Below are 26794 nucleotides of genomic sequence, written 5' to 3' on the forward strand. Positions count from 1 at the left end.
TTATATTTGTAAAAATTGTATATTAAAGTTTTATTTATTTAGTTTTTAAAATTTTGCAAAGTATCCCATCCCACTGTGACTCATAGCTTACTCGCAATTAAATAGAGGCTATGATTAGATCGGCAATTTGGCATGGATGGATGAAATGGGATGTCGCAGGGCCAGAACGATCGACAGGTCGCTGTGGAGTGAAGTCAAGAGTTACGGGCTGCCAGCTAGTTGGCTGGCTCGCTTTAGCTCTTGTTGGCTAAAAGTCATAAGTTGGTGGCAGCGTTACGGGCCAAAAGCCAAGCCGAGCCAGAAAACTGGGCGACACAGTGAGATAGTGAGACGGAGAGAAAGACCGAGACTGAGAGTAGTTTGCTAGGGAGGAAGGGGTTGAAGGGGGCTTTCTCCAAATGGCCAAGTCTTGAGCCGAGACTTTGGGCCTGTTTCATTTATTAGCCAGACTCGCAACTAGACAGTTCGTTTAAAAAATTAAAAAAATATAAAATACAAAAAAAAAAACTCGAAATACAAAACGCGCGGGAGTGTGTGAGAAATGTCTTGGTCTGGACATCTCTGGGCATGGATCTGGGTGATCCTATGGGCCATTGATTTAAGCCAGGCCATTGATTTTGGCTATCATCCCAGTGCCGAGGAGTTCGATACACTTTTAAGAACCAATTACGGTCGGGATTTGCTTCAGCGACGCATCCAGGACACTCGAAGATTTGTGCCAAGGTATCAGCATGAGACCTCGGTTCGTTTCGATCAGCCGGAACTGGATTTTCAACTATTCAGTCAACAGGACGATAATGACATACAATTCGGACAGCCCTATGTCTTTGAATCGGTGGAGAATGCGGTGGAGAACTCCGGAATATCCGATCAACTTCACGTCCAGAGTGAAGTCTTGGAAATCAAAGAACCCACAAAGAAACCCTCCCCAAAACCCCATCCCCACAATACTGAGTCAACTAGTTTTCCCATTTATTTTACACATCCCAGTACCGGGATAGTCTATCAAATAAGTCAGGTTGGTGGATCGGGATCAGGACCTCCGGCCAGTCAGCCCACAAGTCAGAGCCGGAATGATAGCAACTCGATAGCCATTTATGTAACAAAAGCCCAGTACGATGCCGATTTGGAATTAATGAGGAAGAAATATGAGAAGCAATGTCAGATGGCAGCACCACCGGGCACAGTCATCTCCACCTTGAATCCCGTGAGGAACTCTGCTTCCAGTGGCACCACCGCCAGGCCACAAATAATCCGCTTGAAGAAACCCGCCAAAAGTCCACAAAACCCAAAACCCAACAACAAATTACCACAAAAACCAAACCATCGACCGCCACCGGTGATGGTGACCAGTGGCCCCATCGATCATGTCAGCGATCAGCTGTTGAAGCTGCCCCACCGCGGCGCCACCACTGCCACCACCACCAGACCCACCAGCACCACCCACAGGCCAAATATTCGGCGCAAGAAACGCAAGAAGAAAAAGCAAAATAAACCAAAAGTGATCAGGAAACGGCCGGGATTAAATAATACCAGGAATCAGCCGGGTCCACTGCCAGTTATTTTGGGTAAGAGACCCACCATTGGGACCACCACAAGGCCACCCCAGCCGCCCCAGGTGGCAGGTCCTCAGCTTGAGAAGCCACACATGCCCCATGCCACACTGCCGACGGGGAATGTTTTTAGTCAGCACCTGTACCGTCAGGAGGAGGGCGATACTTTGGAAATGGAGGGTCCTTTAGATCAGCAAGAGTTGCCGCAGGAGTTCCCCCAGGAGTTCCAGCAGGAGTTCCAGCAGGAGTTCCAGCAGGAGTTCCCTCAGAACCAACAAGAATTCCCCCAGGAGTTACGGATTAACCACAGAAGACGTCGATCTTTGGACTTTGAGAAGGAGCTTGGTGGATCAAAAAATATAGAAGATTTGATAACAGAGAAGGATGAAAAAGAATCGGGAAATAATAAAGAAAAAGTCTCCAAAAATGACGGAACAAATTTTAAAAACAAAAACGAAGAAAATGACACCAAAAATTTGGAGGAAACATTTTCCAATGAAAAAAAGAAACAATTTTTGGATAAAAAAGATACAAAACAAGAAGAAAATATAGCAGAAGAAACCCCTGAAGAAAGTCGAGAAGAGAGTGCAATTCTTCCTTTAAATATTTCCAAGAAAAAACAAAAAAAAACTTTAGAAAAAGCCTCAAAAAAATCAAAACCAAAAAAATCAGCACAAAATATAGATTTCCAATCTCTAGAAAAGCCTGGAAATCGAGGAAAAACCTGGTTAAAAAAAGCCATAAGAAAAGTCATAAAAAAAGAAGCCAAGAAAGTGCAAAGAAAAGTCATCAAAGAACCAAAAGAAACAGAAGAAACTGAAACTACAGAAGAACCCAACAGAAGAAAACGTCGCTCATTGGAAACTCAAATAAAAAAGGAAACAAAAATAGTAGCAACTCACGAAAGTGGAGTAGATATAGGAGTAGGAGGAGAAAAAGGAATCATAAAAGCAGTAGAAGAGACAGGACAAGCCCGAAGAGTTAGTACACCCCGTAGAGGTAGTCCTTCGAAAAGGAATCCACAAGGTGGGAAAAGGAAAACGAAACAAAAGGCCACACCATCCACACCCAGTATCCCCAAAAAGGATAATGCCAGTCCCGTTAATCATCATATTCCGATGGCGGTACATCTCCTTCATAAGAATCACAGCCAGGATGAGAATCACAAGGATAACCGGCCCATCCTGAAACAAAATAAAGAAACAAAAAATGCAACAAAAATTAAACAAAAAACGAAAGAAAGAAAGCGAGGAAGACCGGATGTAGGAAGTGCTTTCGATATTTTCGAACTAATGTCCGATGGGGAGGACTACGAGGACGATGAGGATGAGGACCAGGATGATGAGGATTACTACTTTGATGGAGATTCTGTGACTCGCAAGCCCGATAGCAGCACGGAGAGCCACAAAGACAAAAACGAAGACAGCAGTTCGGCGGAGGAGGGTGCGGATTTCGGTGCCATGGTCGTGGAGGAGACGACCCTGCCAGCCACGACCATGTCCAGCAGCGAGGAAGAGGAGGAGGCTGGCGATGCTACCAAGAATTCCATGGCAAAAAAGAAAATTCGCATCAAGAGGCGACCCATCGATACCGAGGAGGATTACGATGATGATGAGGATTCGGGCATTGCTGGATTCTTTCGCATGATTTTCTATCCCGTTCAGGTGGCCATGTCGCGGCTAATGGATGGTTTCTCCAGCGCCGACGACGATGATGACAAGGAGCCCTTCAAGGGTCCCACGATTACCAGATATCCGACCTATACCCTCTATCATAGCGCACACAGTAACGAGGCCTATGCGGAGGATGAGGATGATGGCGAGGATGAGGAATCTTCCTCGCTGGGCAGCTGGCTGGGATCCTGGTTCGGCTTGCAGCAAAGGACCAAGAAGAGCGGTAGCACCACCACCACTACGTCCGCTCCAGAGCCTACGAAGGAGTCACCCGGATGGCTAGAGTCCTGGTTCGGTTTTGGAAAGACGAGTACAACAGAGCCTGAGGCGGAGGATGACTACGATAGTGAGTTGACTTTTCTTAAATTTATTTTTGTTAAATTTTAATAAGAGTTTAAAAAAATTATTCAAGCATTTAAATTGTTAATTAATTGCAATTACAGACCTTTAGACCATATACCATATTATTAAGCTTGGTTTGATCTTTAAACCAAAATAGAACCTTATAACGATGATGAGGTGTTTTTGTTTCAAAAATAACTTCAAGCTTAGGGATTGATATACTTTCTTTAAAGTTAAAAGAGGCCTCCCTTATTTATTTATGTTCGACTTAATAGAGAGACCCCCTTACTTGATTTAATAGAGAGATTGGCTCAATGAGCAGCGATTACTATCTAGAAAGGGAAACCCCCGTCCATAGAACCCACTAACGGATCGCTCCAAAGTCTTCCCATTTATGGTCACGCTTTCTGCGGCTTTCTGCCACAAAACTTGGCCAAGAAAAAACCCAGACAGTTAAGTCAACTTTCCCATATTTTGTTTGCAGAATGGTTCGCCAGCTGGTTCGAGTCGAAGCCCAAGCGAAAGGTCAGACGCCGTTCCACCACCTCGACCTCGACCACCTCAACCACAACGACCTCCACCACGACACCGTCGTCGGTGGGTCAGGTGCCGATCTTGACGATAGTGGATCCATTGCGGAATCCCCAGAACTGGATCGGAATCCTGGCCCATCACATTGTCAATTCGACGAGCACCACCACCGGGAATCCCTTGCTCCAGGCTTTGGCCACCAGGATGAGCACGAGGGGCACCACCACCAGTACTACCTCCACAACCACTTCACGGCCGGATATTCCCCGAAGGATAAGCTATGACAAGTATCAGATCTGGAGACTGAAGCCCCAGGATGAGGCTCAAGTCCGGGCACTGGAGGAGTTCAAGAAGGGCGAGGATGGAGTCAAGATGCACTGGCTCAAGGGACCAAGTCTGAGGTGAGATAATAAAGTTTGTAATCCTGGAAACAGTAGTAACCTTTAACCTTTAATCAGAGGTCTCACGGATGTCCTGGTGGCCCCCAAAATGCTGGTAGACTTCCAGGGAACCCTCAACTACGAGGGCATTGCCCACGAGGTCCTCATCTTTGACGTGGGCAAGGCCATCGCCTACGAGCGCTCAAAGGAGGACTACCTCCACACCACTCGACCCTCCAAGCTGCGACCCACCATCCCGTCGAGCTCTAGTCTCATGTCCTGGAACCGCTACCACAACCACGACGAGATCGTCAAGTACTTGGAAGTGGTGCGAATGAAGCATCCCCAGCTGGTTGAGCTCATTCACATTGGACGCTCCTACGAGGGACGTCCGCTGATTGTTGTAAAGATCGAATCCAAGGATCGGGGCAGTACGGAAGGACTAACCGAACAGAAACGACCCAAGCGGAAGCGGAAGTCGGGACGAGCCAATGCTGTGTTTGTGGAGGCGGGAGCCCAGGGCTTGGCGTGGATTGGACCGGCCACCTCTACGTGGATGATTGCCGAGATCCTGAGGCTTATGAAGAGTAATAGTGAGTATAGTTTGGGGGTTTTATTAAGGACATTAATACCAGATACTTGAGAAAGAAAAAAATCCTTTTAGATCCTTAAGATCTGGATAGAAAAAAGAATCCAGAGATATCAGATCTCATACGCCAGGCCTATTTATTGTAAGGGATATTTATACCCGGTACTTATAGAGAGAAAGGAAATGTGTTTCTTAGGAAGATAGGAAGTTCTTAGGAAGAAGAAATAGGAAGAGATCTCTCTATCTCATAGAGATAGATTTAAAACTATGATGAGGCTTTTAAGGACTAATAATGGAGGACTGTTTTGGGGTTTGTTTTGAAGGATATTCATATCCGGTACTTGTGGATAGAAACGGAAATGTTTCAGGTCGATAGAGAAAATCGATAGAGATCAATCCATTAGGTCTTCTCTTATATCCTTCTTTCTCCCTTATCGAAATTGATCCAGAAAATTACTAATACTAGATAATACTGTTACTAGACTGATATAACTTGAAGAGTAAATTTCTTGAAGATCAGGGTATCAGAGTACCCATCAGTGCTCCTCTCATATCATACCCCATACTACCCCAGACACCAAACATATCTCCTCTCATATCATCCCCCCATAGACCTATCGATCTAAAGATGGATTAGTATGTACACTTATCTTACATGTCCACTCTTCTCCATCCGCCATGGGTTGGAAAAATTTTATTCGAACTGAGATTTCTAGAGGATTGGGGGGTGGGAGTAAGGTCCTTTCAATATTCTTCACTCAGATCTTCGTCGGATACTTCCCGGTGAGAGAACTGGAACTGCTACTGCATCCAACGACTGATCATGTCACGCAACCACAGCACCATCGTGGGCGGCTGTTTCATTTCCGTGGGAATGGCATATCGCCGGGAATTGATGAAGATGGCCCGACCCTCGCAGTCCGTGTAGCGGACCTTCCGCCGGCACGGCGAGAAGGCGCTCTCCGCTTTCATGCCGCACGTACTCCTCCGTCGTTCCGCCGGCTTCTTGCACCTGGGCTTGGCCGGACAGCTCACCTTGGCGTGGGGGCAGCTGCGGTGCTTGGGCTTCGACTTGGGCTTGGGGCGCGCAAAGGGGCAGCTGGAGCGTGACCGGGACCGGTGACGATCCTTGGCATGGCAACAGGATCCGCTGTGATTCGTTATCAGGGATATGGCGAAGGCCAAGAGCAGCACTCCAAAGACGATGGCCACCGCCACCTGGACGTTGCGTTCGGCGTTCTTTAGGTCCACCAGCAGGGTGACGACATGGTAGCCCAGAGTGATCCAGAACGTGATGGTGCAGATGGCAAAGAAGCTGCAGGGATGCAGGGATATGTGAAGGATAGGGGACACAGTCTAGGATTTGGACTACTTACACCAATACGCCCAGTACCTCCAGCAGGAAGGTGATGAAAAAGTTGACCTGGTCGCCGCCCAGGCCCTCAAAGGAGCCGCGATATCCTCCACCGCCACCTGGCGGACCACCTGGTCCGCCCTTAAAATTACCGCCCGGCCGCCATGGTGCATTACCTCCCGGTGGCTGGCCGCCAGGACCTCCGCCTCTATAGCCACCCGGTACGCCGCCATGGACACCGGCTATACCGGTGCCCATACCGGTAACGAGGCCGTCATATGCACCACTGCTGATGGAGCCCTGACCGTGGGCGATGGCACACCCGGCATCGCAGCCAGTGCCATAGCCGCACTCCTCGTCGCAGGGCGTTCCTAAGGAACAGCGGGTATGCCCCAGGGTGGCGGTGCCCAGATGGAAGGCAAAGCCCAGGGTGTCGCGTCCTTGGTGAGACGCCGGCGCCGATACCGACTGATTGTTCCAGCCGCCATGGCAGGTCGGCGCCGCGCTCATTGTCCGACTGACAACAGGAATGTCCACGGAGGTATCCCTTCTGAAGATAGAGCCGTCTTCCCCGATAATCACAGCCCCGCTAGCCTCGCTGCCGAAACGGATATGGCCACCGGGATCTGCAGCATCTGGTATGACCTCGCCAGCACCGCCGGCAAAGCCAACACCTCCATGATGCGGCGGCTGGTTCGAGTCTCGTTCAGCCTGGGACTCTTCCGAGTTCCGGGTATCCTTGATCTCGCCACCAATGGTGATTCCCAAGGCGCCCGGTAAACGGGACATGCTCTTACCTTTGGCCACCGCACGGATCACAGATGCTGCTCGGGCGGCAGCTCCACCACCGACTTTGGACCTGGCCGGGGGACGCGACGATTTGTTGTCCATCGTTCTCTCTTGCTCTGTCGATTTTGCTCCTCCGGGACTATGTCCTGTGCCAGCTCCCAATCCAGCCCAGTCCGATCCGATGGCTTCGGGACCTGGATCCTGGTTACATTCGATCTGTTTTGAAAAAGATTTGGAAACTGATTGGAAAGCCAAAGTTCTAAACTCGAAACCCGAGCAATTGACTAACCAGGCCGAGGTTACGTCGATCTCGGAATCGATTCTCTAGATTTTTAAAGATTTTTATTAATTAAAAAAAAAAAAATAATACAAAAAATAAACAAATATAATCATTTATGTCTTCCAGAAACCAACGAGGACATGGACTTTGTTAGAAACACCACCTGGTATATAATGCCGGTTCTGAATCCCGATGGCTATGCCTTCAGCCACGAATACGATCGCTTCTGGAAGAAGTCCCGATCCCAGCATCAGGCACCGCCACCCACTGGCATCCTCGACTCGGCCATGACCTGGTTGCAGCAGAAGCAACGTGGCCCCGAGAAGGTCTGCTACGGTGTCGATCTTGACCGGAATTGGTTGTATCATTGGGGCAAGCGTGGCAGTTCCAAGGCTCCGTGCAATGAGTTCTATGCGGGACCAGCTCCATTTTCAGAGCCGGAAACCAAGGCTGTCTCCGATTTTCTAATGGATTATAGAACGCAAATTAAGGTGAGTTTAAGGATGTTTTTTTTTAGGCAACTTAGGGAGCTTAGGGATAAATAAATATAATAAATACCTATACCATAAATATAAATAAAAACCTATTAATATAATATATACTGCTCAACTCCCCACCAGCTCTATATATCCCTACAAGCCTACGGCCAAGTGGTATCCTATCCCGTGAAAGCCAATTCCACCTTCAATGCCGAGCGTTTGGATGATTTCCTGGACGTGGCCATGGTGGGAACGGATGGTCTGCGAAAAAAAGGACACAAATCTCGCTACAAAGTAGATGCCTCCAATGATTTGATAGAACAGCGTTCAGGTAATAAGTATTATTTATAAAACCTATACTAACTAAAAGTTTTGTATGTTCCCCCGTTGCAGGCTGTTCGGATGCCTTTGCCGCCTATGAGATCGGAATACCCTTCAGCTATACGATACAGTTGGCGGACAATGGAGTCCATGGATATTTGCTGCCCAGCAGCGCTATTGAGCCCACGGCCAGGGATGCCTTTGAGATCATTAGTGGAATGTTGGATTATATTTAGAAATTGTGGGACTTTCTGGGGAGGGGAGGGGGGTTTTCCAACGGAATCGGGTGATTTCCCTTTAAAGTTCCTTTTTTTTTTTTGTCTATTTGGCGGCTTGTGTTCCGGAGATCCTTTTTTTTCCCCATTTCCGGCATGCAGATCTCCATATAATTTAGTTTAATTTACTCCTCTTTTTTTTTTTTGAGTGTATTGTTTGAAAATTTCTTCTTTATTTACACTTTTGTCTTTAATTGAGATTTATTTTGTGTATTATAACTAAAAATATATATATATATATATTCGATATTTTTTTTTTTAATAGTAGTAGTTTATAAATCCTATTTAGAATAAATAGTATATCTTACAAAAATAAAGTCTTTTTAGTTCATCAAGCATTTCGATTTGTTTTCTTTTCTAATTTTTTGCATGGATGCCATGAAAGTTTCAGATTCTCTCTTTTTTTTAGCACTATTCTTTAAGGATTATATATTTTGAAAAATATATAATTTAAAGTGCTTCGTAATACACAATATATGAGCTTTTATATAGTTTATATCGGCTAGGATATAAACAAAAACATAATACAACTTAAGAGCTCTTTTTGCTGCTTAAAATAAATTATAATTAAGTTTATGCTTAAACTAACATTTGGTTTTACTTTAAAGGGATTTAAACTAAATTCCAAATATTTCTTAGGTTCTTAGGATATTGAAATCAAGAATTAAAGATTTCAACTTTTCTTGCTGATTTTTTTTGGATACCAAAAGTTGGAATTTTGCTGTATTTTTCCATAAGACACATAATTATTCAGCTTTGATTTTCTAATAATATAATAATATTTAATCCTGGGCTTAAGGATTTTACAAATATTTTTAAATACTGCTTGTATCCAGTCCTCTTGTTTTAGTTTCTATTTAAAACTACAAATAATTCCTGTAAACCTTTTCGAGTATTTTTTTTGCGAAACCTACCTAAGGCACTTTTATGGTTAATAGTGTCCTTTTTTTCAAATATCCTGCAAATGAAAAACAAAATCGAGTATAAACTCACTGGGAGGAGAACATTCTTTCCGCCAGTTTGGACAAACTTGTGTGGCATTCGTTGCCGCAAAAATACAGGCCGCAAAGCAGCTTAAACTGGGCCGGTGTCAACGGATACGACTCCTGGGACATCACCAGAATGGTGTTGACCGTTTTACATCTGGCCTGAAGCTGTTCCCGGTAATTGGCAAAAGCCGCCGAACATTTGGCAATGTGACGCACCAGTTTGTCCGTAGAGCATTGCTGCATCACCGGACGATGCAGGGCATTCAAAACAATCGAATTTAGATCGAATATAACCAAATCGACATCCCTGTCGGAAAAATCCAAAAAACCATGCGGCGTGCTCTCGATATCCGGCATGTGAGCGATCTGTAGCGTTGCGTACTTCTCCAGGTTGTGTAATTCGGCATTACCTTGTCGACTGTTGATCAACAAAATACGTTGCTTCTGCAGCAAACTACGTTCGCAAAGCTGCCAATAAATAAATAAATAAAAGAAAACAAAAGGTAAACAATTTTTGGAGGGAATTTTTTTCATAGGGGACTCACCTTGCTCAAGCTGCGGCCGTAGTCCGCATTAGCGGCCAGGTAAATGTAGTTGCTGGGTGTACCATTCAAGTGCGGGCTGATTTTGTGGTTCGGATTGACCATGTTGGTTCAAAGAAATTATTTAATTTTATTATTTTTCGGCTTTTAATTTCTTTTTCCAAACAATAACAATCGAGTGACCGTGGTGGATGTGACAAAAAAATACTGCATGGTGGCGATACAAATTGAGTCGATATTTTACAAGAGATACCGATAGTCACCACTATTTGCGATATTTTAGTATGAAAAAACTCTTTTGTCCATTTAAATAAACAAATAGGAAGTTTAATTCTTAGAATAAAACACATTTCCCGTCTTTATCCTTTTTTTTTAAAGTTTGCCATTGTATCGGTTTAAAAAAACTATCGAAAAATAATATATGGTTAGCTTGAAACGTTTTCCATCCCTAATAAACCTTTAAAAAAATAAAAAAAAAATCAATTTTATATATTAAGCCTCCGTTTTATAAGAAGAAATCCACTTTAAAAGCAATATTTAAGGAAAAATACCAAATCCGATGATTTAGTATATATCGATAGCTTAAGGATTTGAAGTGGCGCCACCTGTTATTCACCATTTCAAATCTAGCACTCACCATATCGCTTAAACGTCAAACTCAACTCAGCCGACGAACAGACCGCACAAAGCGTAATGTAAAAGAATTGAAAAAAATCATCAAGTATAGAGGCGAAAAGGCAGAAGTCGCGGCCCAAATTGTTAAATTGCGTTAACGCTGAACAATTAAATGCGGCGTTTACAGCACAGTAAATGCAAGCGGCTAATAAATTGCGGTAAGCTAAATAGAAACCAAAAAAGCAGCGCAGGCACACACAAAAAAAAAAATACGAACAAGCGACACTCACACTCTGGGTAGCCCACCACACCAACACGCACACACTCACCCGTACGCTCGCACGCATACGCAGCGCAGAGTGAAAAAGTGCAGGCGCCGCAGCGTTCGTTTTTAACAAGAATTTCATTCATTTGCCCGGAAATCATGAAATTAACGTTTAAAGTTTACCCTGGATATTGTGTGTACTTTTAGGAGGCGAACACCAGAGCCGATAAAGCGGCCAAAAACGGCGACCGCAATTTAGGCACACACACACACACACATACACGCGACACACACACACACACACACATTTAAATACCAACCGCGAGAGAGAGCCCCCCAACACGCTCCACACGCCACACCACACCGCATCGCCAAACACACACACATGCATACAATCAAACCAAACCAAACACACACACATACAAGCGCGCGTGCCTTGGCAGGTGAGAAGTAGAAGAAGAAGAGGAATAAGCAAAAGCAGTAGCAGTCGGAGGCGGCTAGAAGCGGAGCGGAAACGAAGGCGCCAAAGCCCCAAAAACTCAGCAAAAAAATTCAACAACAAAAAAAATTTAATCCAGAGGAACTCCAGAAGCATTTCCGGCAGCAGCAGCAGGATAATCGAAGCAACGTGGAGACAACCAACAAAGCGGGCCAATTCGAGTGCGATTAAGGCAGCTGAGGAGGGAGGAGCTGCAGTAGTAGTAGCAGCAGCCCCAACAACAAAACACCAACAAAGCCAATAATAAAAACCAACAACAACAACAACTAAAACAACACCAAGGAAGCAGCGTATTTGGCGAAAATCTTGCATTGATGGTAATGCATGCTAGAAAACCGCAGCGTATGAACGATGGGTATGGATATTTGGTTAAAAAAAAAGAAAAACTATTAAAATCTATTAACAAACAACAACAAAAAAAAGAAAAACACTGCCAGGCTGCACGCCCAGAATTCCAATATATTTTTTTTTTTGTTTACGTTCTGCATTCCTCTCCCTCTCCCCGTCTCTTTCTAACTCGTATGTTTCTCTTTAAAAAAAACCGATTTCTTAATTTTGTAAATTTTCATAATTGCTTATATCAAGATATTTGTGACATTTTTTAATGATAATGTGTGATATGTATATTTTTTCAAGTGTTATCATTCCTTCATTCTATGGTTATTCGTGTCTTTGGCTTTGCCATCCCACTCTAATGCTAACTCGCTCGCACACGCTCAGCTGTCGGAGCAGAAAAAAAGAATTTCCAAGAAAATTTATTTTGCACATTTACCGTTGCTTTTTGTTTTAAAGTTTAAAATTTAAGTCAAGTGATTTTTATTGTTAATTATTAGTCCTATATTTGTGTTATTTTTTTAAAGGAAACCCTCTGCCGGCTTGGGATTTCTTTTTCGGTTTTTTTTTTTGTCAACAAATCGATGCCGGCATTGTGGAGAGAAAATTCAACCAGAAACTAAATCGATTGAGGTTTTTCACGGATTTTTCATGTGATTTAGTCTTAAAAGATGCTATAAAAGTTAAAAATTAAATTAAAAATAAGCAAAATCCGTAGTGCTAAGCCTGGAGTGTTTAATTATTTGTTTATAAATTAATTTTAATTGAATTATTTTTCATTATTTCAGGTACTTTGAGAAGCATACCAGTCACACATCCTACCAGGTGAGAAAAGAAACAATCTCCGGACCAATATCCCCCCCAGCAACACTAACTAATCGCTAATTGTTGTAATGCCAGTTTTATTTTTTGTGTCTATTAGTAGTTTTTTTATTTTTCTTACAATTTCTAATCACAATTTTGTAGTGCACTTTAAAAGCCAATGTAAATCATTTAATTTTCAACCATTCATCAACTAATTTTTATTAAAAATTAAAAAAAAAGATTAACTTATGTAGATAGTATTTATTAAGTTGATTTTCTTTTGGTTTTCGATTAATATTAAATAGGTGTTTAATTTTTTTTGAATCGCTGTGTTGTGCATCCTTAATTGTCACTTTTTTCCCAAAAAAAATAAAAAAAAAAAAAACCAAAAACCTTCATCCATTTTTTGAACTGACCAGAAAAAAAAAATCGTTTCATTTGTTAACCCATTGATAACGCGGCATTGCAGCCTGAACTGATCTTTAATTGAGAAACGAATCTATACATATATATATTATAAAATAAGAAAGAAAAAAAAAGAACTGGCAAAATCTAGCAATTCTACACCAAATACAAAAAAATTCGGAAATTAATTAAAAATCCTAAAACATATATACGGTTAGAAAAACAACAATATATGCAAATAAATAAATAAATACAAAATTATTAACCAAACAGCACAAATATGCTTTAAAGCAAACCAAACAATGTTTAACCATTTTAAATAGAATTATAAATTATTAAATTAAAGTACTTAACCAATTTCTAAGCGCTGCCTAATTAAATTTAATCAAACTAGTAGCCTTAATAAACAAAAACTTCGTAGAAAACAATTACAAATTAAATATACAACAACAACAACAATGAACCAGCAACAATTCCAACAAAAATATATAACAACACAAATGTGCCTCAAATTTAAATAAAAGAATATTAAAAAAAAAATTAAGCCAAAAGTTAGTTAATTATTAAAAATTGAATAAAAATCAAATCATTAATTTATTAATGAAAACATCTATGAGGAGCAACAGCAACAACAACACCCACTCCAGCAGCAACAAAACCAGCAACAACATGGCTGTTGACTTGTCACTTGCAACATCAACGATATCCAATTGCAATAGCAACATAAGCAACAACAACAATAATAATAATAATAATAATAATACCAATAATAATAATAATAATAATAGTGGAAGTAAAAGTTCTGCAGCAGCAACGCTGGCAGCTGCCTCGACCTCATCAGCTGTGGGCCTCTGTCGTCTCGAAGTAAGTAAACAATAAAACAGAAAACCATAAGGAAATCGCAAAAAAAAAAACAAAAAGACAACCATCAAAGCAATAAAAACAAAAATACAAAAACAATAAACATAAACCTGAAACCCCTGGAAAGTGTGTCTTAAAAACAGAAACCAGAAACAACTAAAACAAAACATGAAAAAATAATCAAGAAAAAAAAAAAAAACTGTATCAACATTAAAATCAATAAACAATTAAACCAAACAACTTAATAAACAAGGAAATATATTTAAAGTTTTACGTTCAACATTAATTTACCACAAAGCCATCTAAAAATGATATATAATTTAATAAAACAATTACCAATCAAACAAAATATACTTGACATGTTTCAAAATTATAACACACACACTTTAGTTTCGAACCAAAAGGAAAACAATTCAATTGATACTCTTTTTTCATCAAAATTTCATTTCATTTAAAACTCATTTTCTCAAAATATATTTATCTATATATTTATATATTTTTTATTTTGTGTTTTTCAATAAGCATTGGCAATAATCACAAGCAAATAACATTGGCAAAAGTAGCTGGCATTTATGATTATGCATTTATGTTTATTATTTCCCAGAGTAGATTTAGTTCAACTAACCACAGTTCCTATTCCTTAAAAAAAAAAAACCAAAAATTACGAAATAACCGAAAATATTAACCAAAAAGAAACTAAAATATTAAAAGAAATCTAATTTTAAAAGAACACTGTGCTATAAGGGATATTAATAGCTTTGAGATGGAAGCAGATTTAGTCAAAATGTATCTCGAATTTATTGTTAACTATTGAGATTTGCAATCTATTATGCTTTTATGTAATTTATTTCTTTAAATGGTTTTTACCTCATTTTTTTAAAATTTTACTATCGAAATAATCGAGAGCTATCGAGATAATAATTTAATTCTCTTTTGGCAACTCAATTTCTTACTTTTCTGTATAGTACAAATTTTTTTACCATATACCTTTGGAATATTGGTAATTTACACTTGTTTTTTAAAATTGTTGTTATCGAAAATATCGTTCACTGTCGAAATAAGCGATATAATATTATTCGGTCATAACTGGGCAATTTAGGTTCTTATTTCTCTTTATAATTTATGGTTTGTGCTCTAGTTCTTGGGTATATCTATAATTTATAATTGCCTTTTAAGATGTGACTATCGAATTTATCGTTAACTATCGAGATAAGCGATATTTTTCTTTTTTGGACAAAAATGAGCAAATAAATGTCTTATTTCTCTACGAAATGTACCTTTTTTTTTTGAGAATATTGAAAATTTACTTCATTTATTATTTCTAAAATTTTATTATCGATATTATCGTTTATTTTGAAGATCGATAAGATCAAGAAATCGATAAATTCATTCCCAAGACCGAAATTGCTATTAAATTTTAAGCTTTTCATTAAACTTCCCCTTTTAAATTAGAATTTCGTGTGTTTATAAACAAACCACATATCGAAATTATCGATAAATATCGATTAAAATAATTTTTGATGAGTTCTACGTTATAATTTTTAAACTTTTCTCTTAAAACCTAAGAAAAAGACATCAAAATTAAGGAAAATTTTAATGAAAATATGTTTCACCTTATAGCACAGTGTGTGTATATGTGTGTGTGTGCGCTGAGCGTGTGTGCCTGTGTGTGATTAATTGAGGAATGTAAGAGTCTAAAAATGTGTGTGATTTCTTTACCCCCTTTGCCATCCAAAATCTTTACACCTCACCCTACACTACACCCTCCGTCCAATCCGTGCAGAGCTCAAAGTACAGCAGTTCAAAGCGCGACTACGAACGCGACCGTTCCTCCAATTACCGCGATCGCGACCTGTCACCTGGTGGCGGCGGAGGCGGTGGTGGCGGCGGTGGCAGCGGCGGCGGCGGTGGAGGCGGTGGCAGCAGCAGCGGCAATGGCGGCGGCGGCGGACCACTAAACAATGGCAACAGCTATCGCTCTCAGTCGCCGGACATTGATTCGCCATCGTCGCGATCGCACGATCTCAGGGATCGTAGCGATCATAGGGGCGGAGGCGGCAGTGGGCGTGGCGGCAGCGGAGAACGTTACAGTTTCATACAAAAGATGCGCGACCGGGATCGCGATGCCTACAAGAAGGATAAATATTCAGGTAAACTATACATTATATTTCATTTTAAAGAGATCTCTTAACATGGTGGTCTTCTTCGATTTCCAGACAAACGGGATCGGCGTGGGAATGACCGGGATTCCGAGTCGTCGTATCGGACCAACCACGACAGGGATCGGCGCGGCGGTGGAGGCGGTGGTGGCAGTGGGGCCGGTGGCAAGCTATGCTCCTCTAGGGAGAATGACAAGCGTTCCGGTTCCGATGATCGCGATAGGGACAGGGATCGGGATATGCGTGATCTGCGCGACAAGCGAGATCGTGGCTCCGATCGCGATCGGGATTTGTACAAGAAGGACAAATACGCAGGTGAGGATTGGGGAGAGAATTACAGGCATTTTGGCTTGTTAGAACAAGTCTCAAGGAATGTGAGCATGTTAGAACATCCCTTAAGGTATTTTAAAGCATGTCTTAAGGACTTTTAGTATGTTTGAACATGTCTAGAGGCTTAAGGACATGTTATGACCTGTCTCAATTCATGTTAATACATGTCTAGAGTCTTGTTACCATGTTAGAACATAACTCTAGGCGGGCTAGGAAGTAAGATCATTTTCTGAGGCGTGTTAAAACATGTCTAGAATCATGCTAAAACTTGTCTAACTAAAATTATCGATATTTTTTTATAGATAAACGCGAAAGGAGTGATCGCGGCGAGCGAACAGCGCGCTATGGCGATTGGAGTGAGCATGTGAGCTCGTCGGGTAAGTTTTTAAAACATTTAAAATTAAAAACTAAGCTAATAATTAATTAACAATTTAAGGGAAAATGTATTACTACAACTGCAAGACGGAGATCTCCCAGTGGGAGAAGCCAAAGGAATGGGTGGATAGGGAAAGGTAAGTAACCTAAAATTTTAAAAATTATTTATAAAATATTAAATATATTAATATGTATTTTTTTAAGGAATTTACCGCGTGATCAGCACCGTGAGAAGGACTATCGTGACAAGGATCGCGATCGGGACCGCGATGATCGCTTCTCCAGATCGAGTGAGTTGGAAGAGCAACGTCTGCAGGACTCTTCCTTTTAAAAAGGATCTAATTAGATAAATTTGTTTCAGCATACAAACATTCCAATTCTTCGCGGGACAATTCACGACTGAGATGGAATTACAACGACGATGGCCCGCCCAGCCATCGAAGGCGTTTGGATGGTGAGTACTTCGGTCCCCTTAGGTCCTTATCCTTGGTGGCTAATTTCTAAATATAAATTCCTTCAGGTCGACACAATGACAATGCTGACATGGACATAAGCGGCGATTCGACGCCCACCTCAGAGGCCAGCTACTCCCTGAGCGGCACGCCCACGGCACACAGCAGCGGTGGCGGCGGCGGCGGCGGTGGTGGAGGAGGAGGAGGAGGAGGAGGTGGTGGTGGTGGTGGTGGCGGTGACCAGCCTATGGGCAATGCCCTGCCCCGCCTGGCCTCCCATCCCAATGCCAGCAGCAGCAATTCCTCCGTGTCTGGAGGACCGCTTGGCGCCGCAGCCGTGGTCGCGGCATCGGCAGCTGTGGCGGCAGCGGCACTCCATTACGGTGGCGGTGGGGCGGGCCTGGTAACGGGAGCCACTATGCTGCCCACCAGTGGGCTGTCCTCGGTGGGGGCGAACAGCAGCGGCAGCAACAGTGCCGGCGGCAGTAGCAACAGCAGCAACAGTGGCAGCAGCCTAAGGAATTCGGTCGTTGGCCACATTGGCTCCACCTCTGGAGTAAGACCCTGGTACTAGTTTACCCCATATCCTGGCTAATCCTTGTAAACCTCCTAACAGACAACTGTGCCGACGTTGGCGAGTCAGGATCCGCACCAGCATCCGCATCATCTGAACTCGAATGCTCCCCTGCCGCCAGGAGCCAAAGGCAAGGATCAGGCGCTACTAATGCGCCAAAAGATGCACCTGGGCTTGGGCGTATTGGATGGTGGCGGTTCGGCGTCGGATTCGGGCGTCAATCATGCCTACAATTCGGTCAACAACTCGGTGTCTGGCGGCAGTCTGAGCAGCTTACGGTGAGTGATTGGATTCTGTTATACGAATGATATCCTGTTAAAGGCGTCATTGTTTTAGGGATAATAATGTCAATTCCCCGCTGTATATGCCCCATCCGCATCATAGCCTCTCCCCGTCGCTCACCAGCTACACGAAGAGCCCCATACCGACGATTGTCGGTCACACGAACAACGTGAGCAACGCCTACTCCTGCAGCACACCCTTCGGACTGAAGTCGAGCCTCGACGGCGGCCTACTGGTGGCCTCCGCTTCCCCGGCCACGCCCACTGCCTCCTCCGTCGTCAGCGGCGGCGTCAACAGCGTTGGCCAAAATATAGTGCCCGGTCTGGGTCCCGTTAGCGGTATCAGTGTGATCACGTCGATGGGCAGTAACAGTGGCTCCAATAGCGGAGCGCCGGGCATTGGCGAGGGACCACCGACGCCCACCCAGGAACTGGATCTGAGCGGTTCCGTTCTGGATCAGCAGGCGCAGCAAGCGGCCGCCGCAGCAGCAGCGGCAGCAGCAGCAGCCGGTCTAAGCCAACAACAGGCGGCACAACAGAGAGGCAAACGTAAGTCTTGAATATAGTTTCTAGCAAGGATTTGATTAACATTCTTCTAATTATTTAGTGGATGGGGCATCATCGGCCACTCTGAGCACGCTGCAGAGCTGTGTGGGATCGTCGGTGCAGGCGGCCAACCTGCGAGGTCCGGAGATATCGCCCAAACTGGCCAAATACTTTCGCGCTGATCTGATCGCGCACGTTACGAACTGGCAGGCGGAAGTGCTGGAGCGTCAGGTAAGCTGTGAGGTATGATTCGCCGAACTCGGGCGAACTCCCACAAGAATCCCAAATCAAAAAACCAATGACGAATCTCAAGCGTAAATAGAATCTCAGCTAATTGTGGCAAATGCTTTTTTTTTCATATTATATATCCCTTCTTGCATTTTCGAAGGCGCAGAAATGCTGCGAGGATACACATCTGTTTGGGGACATTACCTGCACGAGGATATGTGCGGAGCTGAAGTGTGCACGAAGCTTAGTGAGGAGCACCGAGATCAATGCCACCCTGCAGGAACAGAAGTGAGTAGTTGATATGCTGAAAGAACTATGTATATTATTTATTTTATTTAAAAATATGAACTCTTCTTGTATTAGAATCATGTATTTGCGGCAACAGATCCGCCGGATTGAGGAGTCGAAGACTCAGAACGCGTTCATGTCGGACGATACTTAGGATCAGGAGCAGGTTAGGCTCCGCGTGCATCGCAAGCTGTCGGTCAGGCTCAAAAAGAGCATATTCTGGCGCAGCTGATGATGATGGCGATGATGTAGCATTGCTGGCGGCAGCCTAGCCTAGTGAATGCGATTAGTTGGCATCCACCTCTACATCTTCTCTCCCCCCAAATAATCCAATAATGGGCGATGCATCTCCACACCATACCATACTTCACCACACCCTACCACATCAGCACTCATATATATACACCCTCACTGAGCCAGACACCAAGTCGCCTAGGATTGAACTGTGTTCGTCCTGGCAATCCTATTTGGAATATGGTGGCAGCATATTTCAAGGATTGCTGCCCAAAGGACTATAGATGGTTCAGGTTAAGGACTTAATTCAACCGGAAGATGAAAAAGTTTCAGAGAGCGAGAGAGAGCAGAAAGAATAGATGAAGAAAGAAAAAACTAAAGCATAATTTATAATTAGCAAAGCGTAAAATTAAAAACAAAAACAAAAAACAAATATGTAAGCAAAAGCAGAGAAAAACCGAAAAACAGAAAAAAACAGCAACGAGAAAACCAAACTCCAGGATACAAGATACAACTACCGATGAACCTATCAAGAAGCAATAAGGATAAAAGCCTATTTAGCATCAGTACTAACAAGAAACAAACAAACATACAACAACAAAACAACAAAAACGGTAAATAAAAACACCAAACAAAACAAACAACAAACACAATTAACAAACTAAACAAGTCAACATAGTATACTCAATTGCAATAAAAAAAAAAAAAATGAAATAAGAATTCGAATTAAAGAATATATATACAAACGATATATATAATTATATATATATATATACTTATATATAAATAAATATATATATATAAATAGAGTATATGAAAGTTTGTATATTTACAACAACCACAAACAACAACAACAACAAGATGTAAATCATAATGATAAAATGATTATCGATGACAACCAAAATGCAAGTCAGAAAAAAAAACTAATAATCCAACCGAATCGAAGAAATCCTCTACACACACACACACCCACACCCAAGAGAAGCTTCTACATAGAAACCGTTAACAAATCGTTATATATATCTTATATATATATCTAAATATATACTATATATATATATTATTATATATATAACTATATATATGACCATGTTTTGTTATCTGTTTTTTAAAAAAAAACAAAAAAAAAGAAAATCAGTTTGGTTTTTCTCTAAAAGAAATTGCGTTTTCGAAATTTTGAGTTTACACTGCAAGAAACACCCAATACCCACCATCCTCACAAGAAACAAAACAAAAAAATAAGAAAAAAAAATATTATTGCTCCTTAGTTTGAAACAAAAGTATGTATTTATATTATATATATATACACGATTACGATATACATATATAGGCTTGTCTAGCTTCCGATTTATTGAATTTTCAGTTTTGTTTTTTTTTTAGTTTAGTTTTTTTTTTATAAACCCTCCCCCCTCTATCTACCCCCCCACTACACTTACGTTTTACATTTATTAATTATATATATGAGTATATATATAAAATATATATTATATATATGCATATATACGATATAATTTATTTTTTTGGAAGAAGTTAAACATAAAAAGGAAACAATTTTTTGTTGTTAATAAGCAAAAAAAAAAGGTTTTTAAAGATAAACTTAATTTTATTGAATTTAAAAAACAACAACTATTGCGTTCGAAAGAAAAAAAGATGTTAGGGATCCCAGAGAGAGATAATCGGATAAAGATGAACTAACACAGACACACACACACTCCCCCACATATACAGACACACTCATACATACGAACACACACACACACACGCGAGAGTAAATAAGTGTAATTTTGAGTTTTTTTTTAATCTTAACTTGTCTAAATAAAAAAAAAACGGAAAAAAGAAAAACAACAAAGGGGACTCTGCCATTAAAAGCAGGTCCGAAACAAAAAGAAAGCAAACAACAGTTTAATAATGATAATGCTAATAACTACTGTAGATATACATATAAATAATATATATATATATAATAAATATATTAGCTAAGCGTCAAAAACAAACAACAAACAAACAAACAACAAAAAAAAACAAGAAAAACCAACCGAAAAATAGAAACTTTTATTATGAATTAATTAAAAAATACAACAACAACAACAAATAAAAGTTTAAAATGTGTTTTAAAAAATCAGACCAAGGGAAGGGAACTTTAAATATTATATTTCAATTCAAAATTTTAAACTTTCTTTTCCTTCTTTCTTAATTGGCTATTTTTTCGTTTGATTTTATTTATTTTTATACTAATATATATAAATAAAAATTTACATTTTCAATTATATATACATTTTTGGAAAGTAATTTTTGTTTGTATTTCTTTTTTTTTTTTAAATAACCGCATTAACATTCATAACTAACCTCTAATATATTTTAAAAATAAAAAGCTTTTATGGCTTACACTTTTAAAATATATTAATATTTTGTTGGTTAAAAGATTTGAAATTTTTTCAAAAAACTTTGTTTTTTAAAATTTTCAAATCAAAACCGCTAACAAAATTGTCCAAAAAGCTTTTCATTATTTTCTTCATTGTCTGTTTTCAGCCGGCTTTTCTTTTTGCAGCGAGAGAGTATAAAAGCTTTTGCGAAAAAGCCGGAAAGTGAGCAAGAGAGAGAGCCGCGTGGAAAGCTCTCCAAAGTTGACCGTTACCCAGCAAACGCAGCGAATTCGCCAAAAATGAATATGGCAAAATGAACACCCGCCGAATGTTGCCTGAATTTTCCGAAGGGAAAAGCCGTGGTATCGTTGTGTACGTGAGTGTACGCCTATCTGTGTGTTGTTTTCCTTTTCCAGTGAGTGTGTGTGTGTGTTTCCACTTTTTTTCTGTTCGCATTTATTTTTCTTGTGTGTACGGCTCTGCCCTAGCATCTCCGCTTTGGCTTTTCCGAGGACCGAGGACGAAATGGAAATGCCAACAAGTAGCAGTTCAGCATTCGAAGCGTTCGCTTGTTTTGCGGAACAGCGAAAGGCAGACAGGCAGCCAACACACACTAACGGTTCAGATTTCGAAAAAGCCGAAATAACGGTCACGGGAATTTATTTCAAAAAATATGTGTTCATTTTAATAATTTTTTTTTTTCGGTTGAATTTTAGCAATTGTGACTTTTTAAAAAGTGATTTATTTTATTAAAACTGCAAAACAGAACTAGACTACATTCTTGGATAAAAGTGAAGACAAAATTTAAGAAGAGCAGTGGTGAGATTAAAAAATAACTGGTGAGTGAATTGTGCATTTTTTAAATTTAGATTAGAAATTAAGGTCTTAATATTTAAGACCAAATACATTTGGTAAGTGAATGGTAAGTATAGAGGATATAATTAATAAATAAAGCAGACAAAAATAACAAAGATGTTTAAAGGTTTGAAATAAAAATAAAAGAGTTAAAAATAAAAGTAATAATTTAATAATAATAAAATAAATAATAAAAAATAAATGAAATAAAAAAACAAGTAACTATATAATAAAAAGTTCAAAATAAGAGAAATTCAAGCACCCTATTAATTACAATAAATACAAAAATCAAATTTAAAATAAAATAAATAAAAATAATAATAATTATAAATAAAAATATACTTAAAACTAACTAAAATAAATAAAAAAATATTTGAAACATTTTTATAAAATATTAGGGCCAACAGTGCGTATGGATAATAATATTACTCATACGCCTAGTTGCCTTTCGACGACAAAACAGCTTACAGCTGTTAACATTAAAAAAAGTTGAATTTGTTTTAAATGTATTCTATTATATTGTTATTTATTATACTTTATTATTACAAATATATTTTTATTTACCTACAAATATTTATTTATTTTTCCACAAAAATACTGTAATCCCTTTAAAATCTTACAAAAAAAGCATCAAAATACGTCTTTACCCCAAAAAACAAAATTCTAGTTTTTGTTTTAAAACCAGTTGTACCATTTTCGCATTTACATCAATTCCCTTTACGCTTCCATTTGCAAAACATTCAAACAAGGAGACAAAAAACAAAATACAACAACAACAAAAACGGTAAAAAGTTGAGAAAAAATAGAAGTAAAAAAAAAGTAAAAGAAAATTCGCTGCCTGCATAGTTTATTTGGAATGCACTTTGAGGCTGTCACATAAACGAACAAGCTGGGAAAATACTAAAATATATATATTCATGGGTGTATGTGGCTTAATCCACAGGGGGAAAAAGGGGTTTCTATTTAATTCAAAAACTTTGCTAAGCCAGGAATAATATTTTTTCAGAAATTTTAAGATGAAGGGGCTTACAAAAATATATGAAATTAGAGCATATTAGCATAGGAAAATTTTTGAAATAAAGTAATAAAAAAATATTTAAGTTGCTAAAAATAATTATTTATGGATTCTGGTGGTGTTATGGAATATATTCTTCTCCAAAGTTTGTTTTTTAACTGTTGACGTGTAAGTGAAGATTTTAAAAATATGTTAGAATAAAAAACAAGAAATCAATAAGAGTTTCCTGACTATAAATTAAAAGCTTTTAAAAGATAATGTATAAACAATATACATATATAATATATAATTATTAAACTGTATAAATCCACATTAATAGAAAAATTTTTTTTTTATTTTTTTCTCAGTGTGTAACCCCTTGAAACACTTCTGTCTCTGTCACTCATCATCTGTCATTGATTTGTTTTCCATTCGATTTGCCTTCGTTATGGCCCCTCCGCTTCCTTCTGGCACGGATGTTTATCTTGTTCTGGCTTTAAACTAATTACAGAAGGGGTCCTCGGGTCCGAGAATATCCTTCGAAATGATTTGCGGCTTGGCCGGTTTTATTTTGTTTGATTTTATGCACTTCTGGCCGTCAAAAACTGGATTTATATCTATCAGTAAAAATTGTGCTTGCCCGCCAAAACCCAAAAAAAAGAAAGTGAATGCTTTTAGAGGCGTAGAGGGTACTGGGGGGAGGAGAATTTATATAAAGTACAAGGGCTTTATTGACAATGGGTGCATTCTACGCGCTTTGGCAATGGAATGCCAAGAGTCGAGAGTCAAGAGCCATAAATTTGACGCCGCCAAGTCCTTTTGGCATCCACAGCAAACAAAATGCGTCGATAGTCGCCAAAAAGGGTAAAGTGCCAGGGCAGTGAGTGGTGGGGGCGGTGACAGAAGGGGTTGAGTATCCGGAAAATTGTAGAGGGACCGGAAAATATTAAAGGCGAGGAGGACCCTGCTCTTGGAGGCGGAGTGGAGCAGCCATTGCAGGGGCGAACAATCCAAGTTGATGCGGTCATTTGAGTGCCAGCAAGAGAAATGTGCAGCAAACAAAAATAATAATATTATTTTCATTATTAATCTTCAGCTATTATTTTACATCTCCCCTTGAAAGTCTTCTCTTTTTTCAACTTTTTCTTTAATATTTGCTGAGATTTTTAAAGAGGCTTGAAGTTTTAAAGAAAGTTGAGCTTTAGTTTCAGTTTAAAGGTTTTTAAAGGTAAAGATATAGACATTGCAGTGGGCCATATAGGGTAGGACCACACATCCCCCATTTTTCGCTAGGGGTCCACTCCGAAAATTTGACAAAAAATCTCAAAAATATTTTGCTCTCAGATTTTGATGCAAATCGATGGAGAATCAATCTAGAAATGTTTTAAGACATTCCTCTCAAGAATCGGATCAAAATTGGCAAAGATATAGACATCAAAGTGGGCCATATAGTGCGGCACCATGAATCTCCCATTTGTCGTTAGGGGTCCCTGAGAAAATTTGGCTAAAAATCTCAAAAATATTTTTCTCAGATTTTGATGCAAATCGATGGAGAATCCATCTAGAAATGTTTTAAGACATTCCTCTCAAGAATCGGATCAATGATATAGACATTACAGTGGGTCATATAGGGCGGGACCACGCATAAGGGGTCAGAAAATTCATCCTTGTACGGGGTCTTTCAGGGTATTCCGATTTGAAATCGAATTAAATAACAAAATATTGATAAATATAAAATAAATATTGATACAAGATGTAGCCGCCTTAAGGCGCAGTGTCTAGTATCGTTAGCACCTTTTTTAAAGTCTGAATTTAAGTTTTAAACCAATTTTTAACTCTTTAAACTTCTTTTTAAATTCAAATACAAAAGATTTTCTGTAGGCAGTTAGTTTGGGGTTTCAATTAAGTTTCATATTCCAGACTCGACCACAAAAGTCAACCTCAGCTGCTAATTGGAAAAACCATATTTTGTGCGACCTTGGTTTGGTAGACCAACAACAACAAAAATAAGTAGAGTTTTTGGCAAAAAAATTTGACTGAATTTCTATACAAATTATGTATGCATGTATTTCATTTTCGTTTTCATTTGAGAGTTTTTTGTTCAAGTTTGGCTTTTGTATTATTGTATTGTTGATTTAGATTCCTGTTTAGCTGGATTTCAGTTTATGGCCCAAACATTTGGCAGCAATTGTGGTCAAGCCGAGCCGAGGCACTTTTCTATCGTGCCTGACAAACATTTTCATTTCCATTTTCATTTTTGGCGGCGATTTCTTATTGCTCTTGTTTCGGCAACTGCACTCAATTTTATAGCCTTCTCGTCGCACACTTTATTTAGTTCCTGGGTGGGAAAAAAAACTTTGAAAGGACCTCCATGGGAATGCCACCCCACCTCTCATTCCCAAAACCATTGCTCTCCCTGTTATAATTTCATTTGGCCTGCCTTTGGTTACATTTACATTTTTATTTCCTGGCGGACGCCTACAGAAAAAAAATGTATTTTTCTCTTTATTTTTTCTGTTTGTTTTATGACTTTTTGGCCTAATGTTTTTGGCCCGATTCGAAATGAGTGTGCCTGGGTGTACTATTTCAATTCCAAGTCACTACCATGACATTTATATAAATTGCATTTATCTGGTATATTTTTAAGTTTTGCCTTAAAGGCATAAAATGCCAAAAACAGCAAAAAAAGAAACAAAAATATATATATATAGCAGTAAACACTTTGTCAGCAAACTAAAGTCTAGGATTTTCACTTGAAGCCCCCCAAGCTTCATTCTTCTTTTTTCGTGTGCTTTATGAGGGTTTATCCCGACTTTTCTCCCATGCGACTCGACTTGAAAAAAAAAACAATCGCACAAAAAAATGGCCAAAAAAATCAAGAAACATGGCCATGAAATCGTAAACATTTGGCTCTGATTTTTCTGCTTTTTTTCGGCTACCCATTTTTATGTCCTGTGACTTTTCTTTATAGGCCCAGTTTCAGACCTACAGATGTTGCTCCCTTTCCTATCCAACAAGAAAAAAAGGGACACCATATGGGATAGGTTGGGATATGGAAAATCAAGTGTGGGATAAGTGGATATTGGCTGCCATGAGGGTATACTAGTATGTTATTGTTTCCACGCCGACCTAAGAAAATAGTGAAATTATAATGAGAAAATCGTGACGATTATCATAAAAAGTCTTTGAATGGTTGTTGTTTCTTTTTTTGAGAGTGTTTATTTATGCTGGTTCAG

The 26794-nt window shown here is 39.8% G+C and overlaps 4 protein-coding genes across 9 annotated transcripts; 2 read left to right on the top strand and 2 right to left on the bottom strand.

Moving 5' to 3' along the window:
• Nucleotides 1-459: 459 nt before the first annotated feature.
• On the top strand, nucleotides 460-8553 carry LOC108131926 (uncharacterized). Its single transcript, XM_043212976.2, has 7 exons — nucleotides 460-1898; nucleotides 2253-3572; nucleotides 4053-4500; nucleotides 4558-5072; nucleotides 7618-7982; nucleotides 8112-8301; nucleotides 8364-8553. Exons 1-7 carry the CDS (start codon nucleotides 542-544, stop codon nucleotides 8525-8527), a joined length of 4359 nt encoding a protein of 1452 aa, XP_043068911.1. The 5' UTR covers nucleotides 460-541; the 3' UTR covers nucleotides 8528-8553.
• Nucleotides 5715-7515, bottom strand: LOC138925549 (uncharacterized). The gene is made up of 2 exons (XM_070276311.1): nucleotides 6445-7515; nucleotides 5715-6383 (listed from the first exon to the last, which is right to left on the bottom strand). The coding sequence occupies exons 1-2, from the start codon at nucleotides 7311-7313 to the stop codon at nucleotides 5870-5872; spliced, it is 1383 nt and encodes a 460-aa protein (XP_070132412.1). The 5' UTR covers nucleotides 7314-7515; the 3' UTR covers nucleotides 5715-5869.
• A 195-nt stretch (nucleotides 8554-8748) lies between the features above and the next one.
• On the bottom strand, nucleotides 8749-10297 carry LOC108131860 (uncharacterized). Its single transcript, XM_017250938.3, has 2 exons — nucleotides 10101-10297; nucleotides 8749-10023 (listed from the first exon to the last, which is right to left on the bottom strand). Exons 1-2 carry the CDS (start codon nucleotides 10200-10202, stop codon nucleotides 9556-9558), a joined length of 570 nt encoding a protein of 189 aa, XP_017106427.1. The 5' UTR covers nucleotides 10203-10297; the 3' UTR covers nucleotides 8749-9555.
• Nucleotides 10298-10737: 440 nt separating this feature from the next.
• wcy (WW domain-containing adapter protein with coiled-coil wacky) lies at nucleotides 10738-20702 on the top strand. Of its 6 annotated transcripts, none has more exons than XM_017250961.3 (15): nucleotides 10738-10930; nucleotides 11185-11831; nucleotides 12598-12634; nucleotides 15663-16029; nucleotides 16096-16353; nucleotides 16671-16745; nucleotides 16805-16880; nucleotides 16948-17033; nucleotides 17090-17197; nucleotides 17264-17751; nucleotides 17812-18047; nucleotides 18106-18599; nucleotides 18658-18827; nucleotides 18985-19112; nucleotides 19188-20702. In XM_017250961.3, exons 2-15 carry the CDS (start codon nucleotides 11791-11793, stop codon nucleotides 19264-19266), a joined length of 2643 nt encoding a protein of 880 aa, XP_017106450.2. In that variant the 5' UTR covers nucleotides 10738-10930; nucleotides 11185-11790; the 3' UTR covers nucleotides 19267-20702. The 6 variants fall into 6 exon arrangements, with proteins under 6 accessions (XP_017106450.2, XP_017106451.2, XP_017106455.2 ...); XM_017250962.3 differs by having other exon boundaries at nucleotides 18991-19112; XM_017250966.3 differs by having other exon boundaries at nucleotides 18154-18599.
• The last annotated feature ends 6092 nt before the right edge of the window (nucleotides 20703-26794 follow it).

Source organism: Drosophila bipectinata, chromosome XR (assembly GCF_030179905.1).
Source record: "Drosophila bipectinata strain 14024-0381.07 chromosome XR, DbipHiC1v2, whole genome shotgun sequence".
NCBI lineage: Eukaryota > Metazoa > Arthropoda > Insecta > Diptera > Drosophilidae > Drosophila > Drosophila bipectinata.

What these genes read in the sequence shown, in the direction of transcription:
- LOC138925549 (XM_070276311.1), bottom strand. Translation starts at nt 7,313, where the DNA reads ATGGACAACAAATCGTCGCGTCCCCCGGCCAGGTCCAAAGTCGGTGGT. An exon ending in GAGGTACTGGGCGTATTGGT is followed by an intron (nt 6,384 to 6,444) that starts GTAAGTAGTCCA and finishes GCATCCCTGCAG; the next exon opens with CTTCTTTGCCATCTGCACCA.
- wcy (XM_017250967.3), top strand. Translation starts at nt 13,619, where the DNA reads ATGAAAACATCTATGAGGAGCAACAGCAACAACAACACCCACTCCAGC. An exon ending in TGAGCATGTGAGCTCGTCGG is followed by an intron (nt 16,746 to 16,804) that starts GTAAGTTTTTAA and finishes TAACAATTTAAG; the next exon opens with GGAAAATGTATTACTACAAC. An exon ending in TGATCGCTTCTCCAGATCGA is followed by an intron (nt 17,034 to 17,104) that starts GTGAGTTGGAAG and finishes AATTTGTTTCAG; the next exon opens with CATACAAACATTCCAATTCT.
- LOC108131926 (XM_043212976.2), top strand. Translation starts at nt 542, where the DNA reads ATGTCTTGGTCTGGACATCTCTGGGCATGGATCTGGGTGATCCTATGG. An exon ending in GGACTTTGAGAAGGAGCTTG is followed by an intron (nt 1,899 to 2,252) that starts GTGGATCAAAAA and finishes TCCAATCTCTAG; the next exon opens with AAAAGCCTGGAAATCGAGGA. An exon ending in GAGGCTTATGAAGAGTAATA is followed by an intron (nt 5,073 to 7,617) that starts GTGAGTATAGTT and finishes TATGTCTTCCAG; the next exon opens with AAACCAACGAGGACATGGAC.
- LOC108131860 (XM_017250938.3), bottom strand. Translation starts at nt 10,202, where the DNA reads ATGGTCAATCCGAACCACAAAATCAGCCCGCACTTGAATGGTACACCC. An exon ending in ACGGCCGCAGCTTGAGCAAG is followed by an intron (nt 10,024 to 10,100) that starts GTGAGTCCCCTA and finishes ATTTATTGGCAG; the next exon opens with CTTTGCGAACGTAGTTTGCT.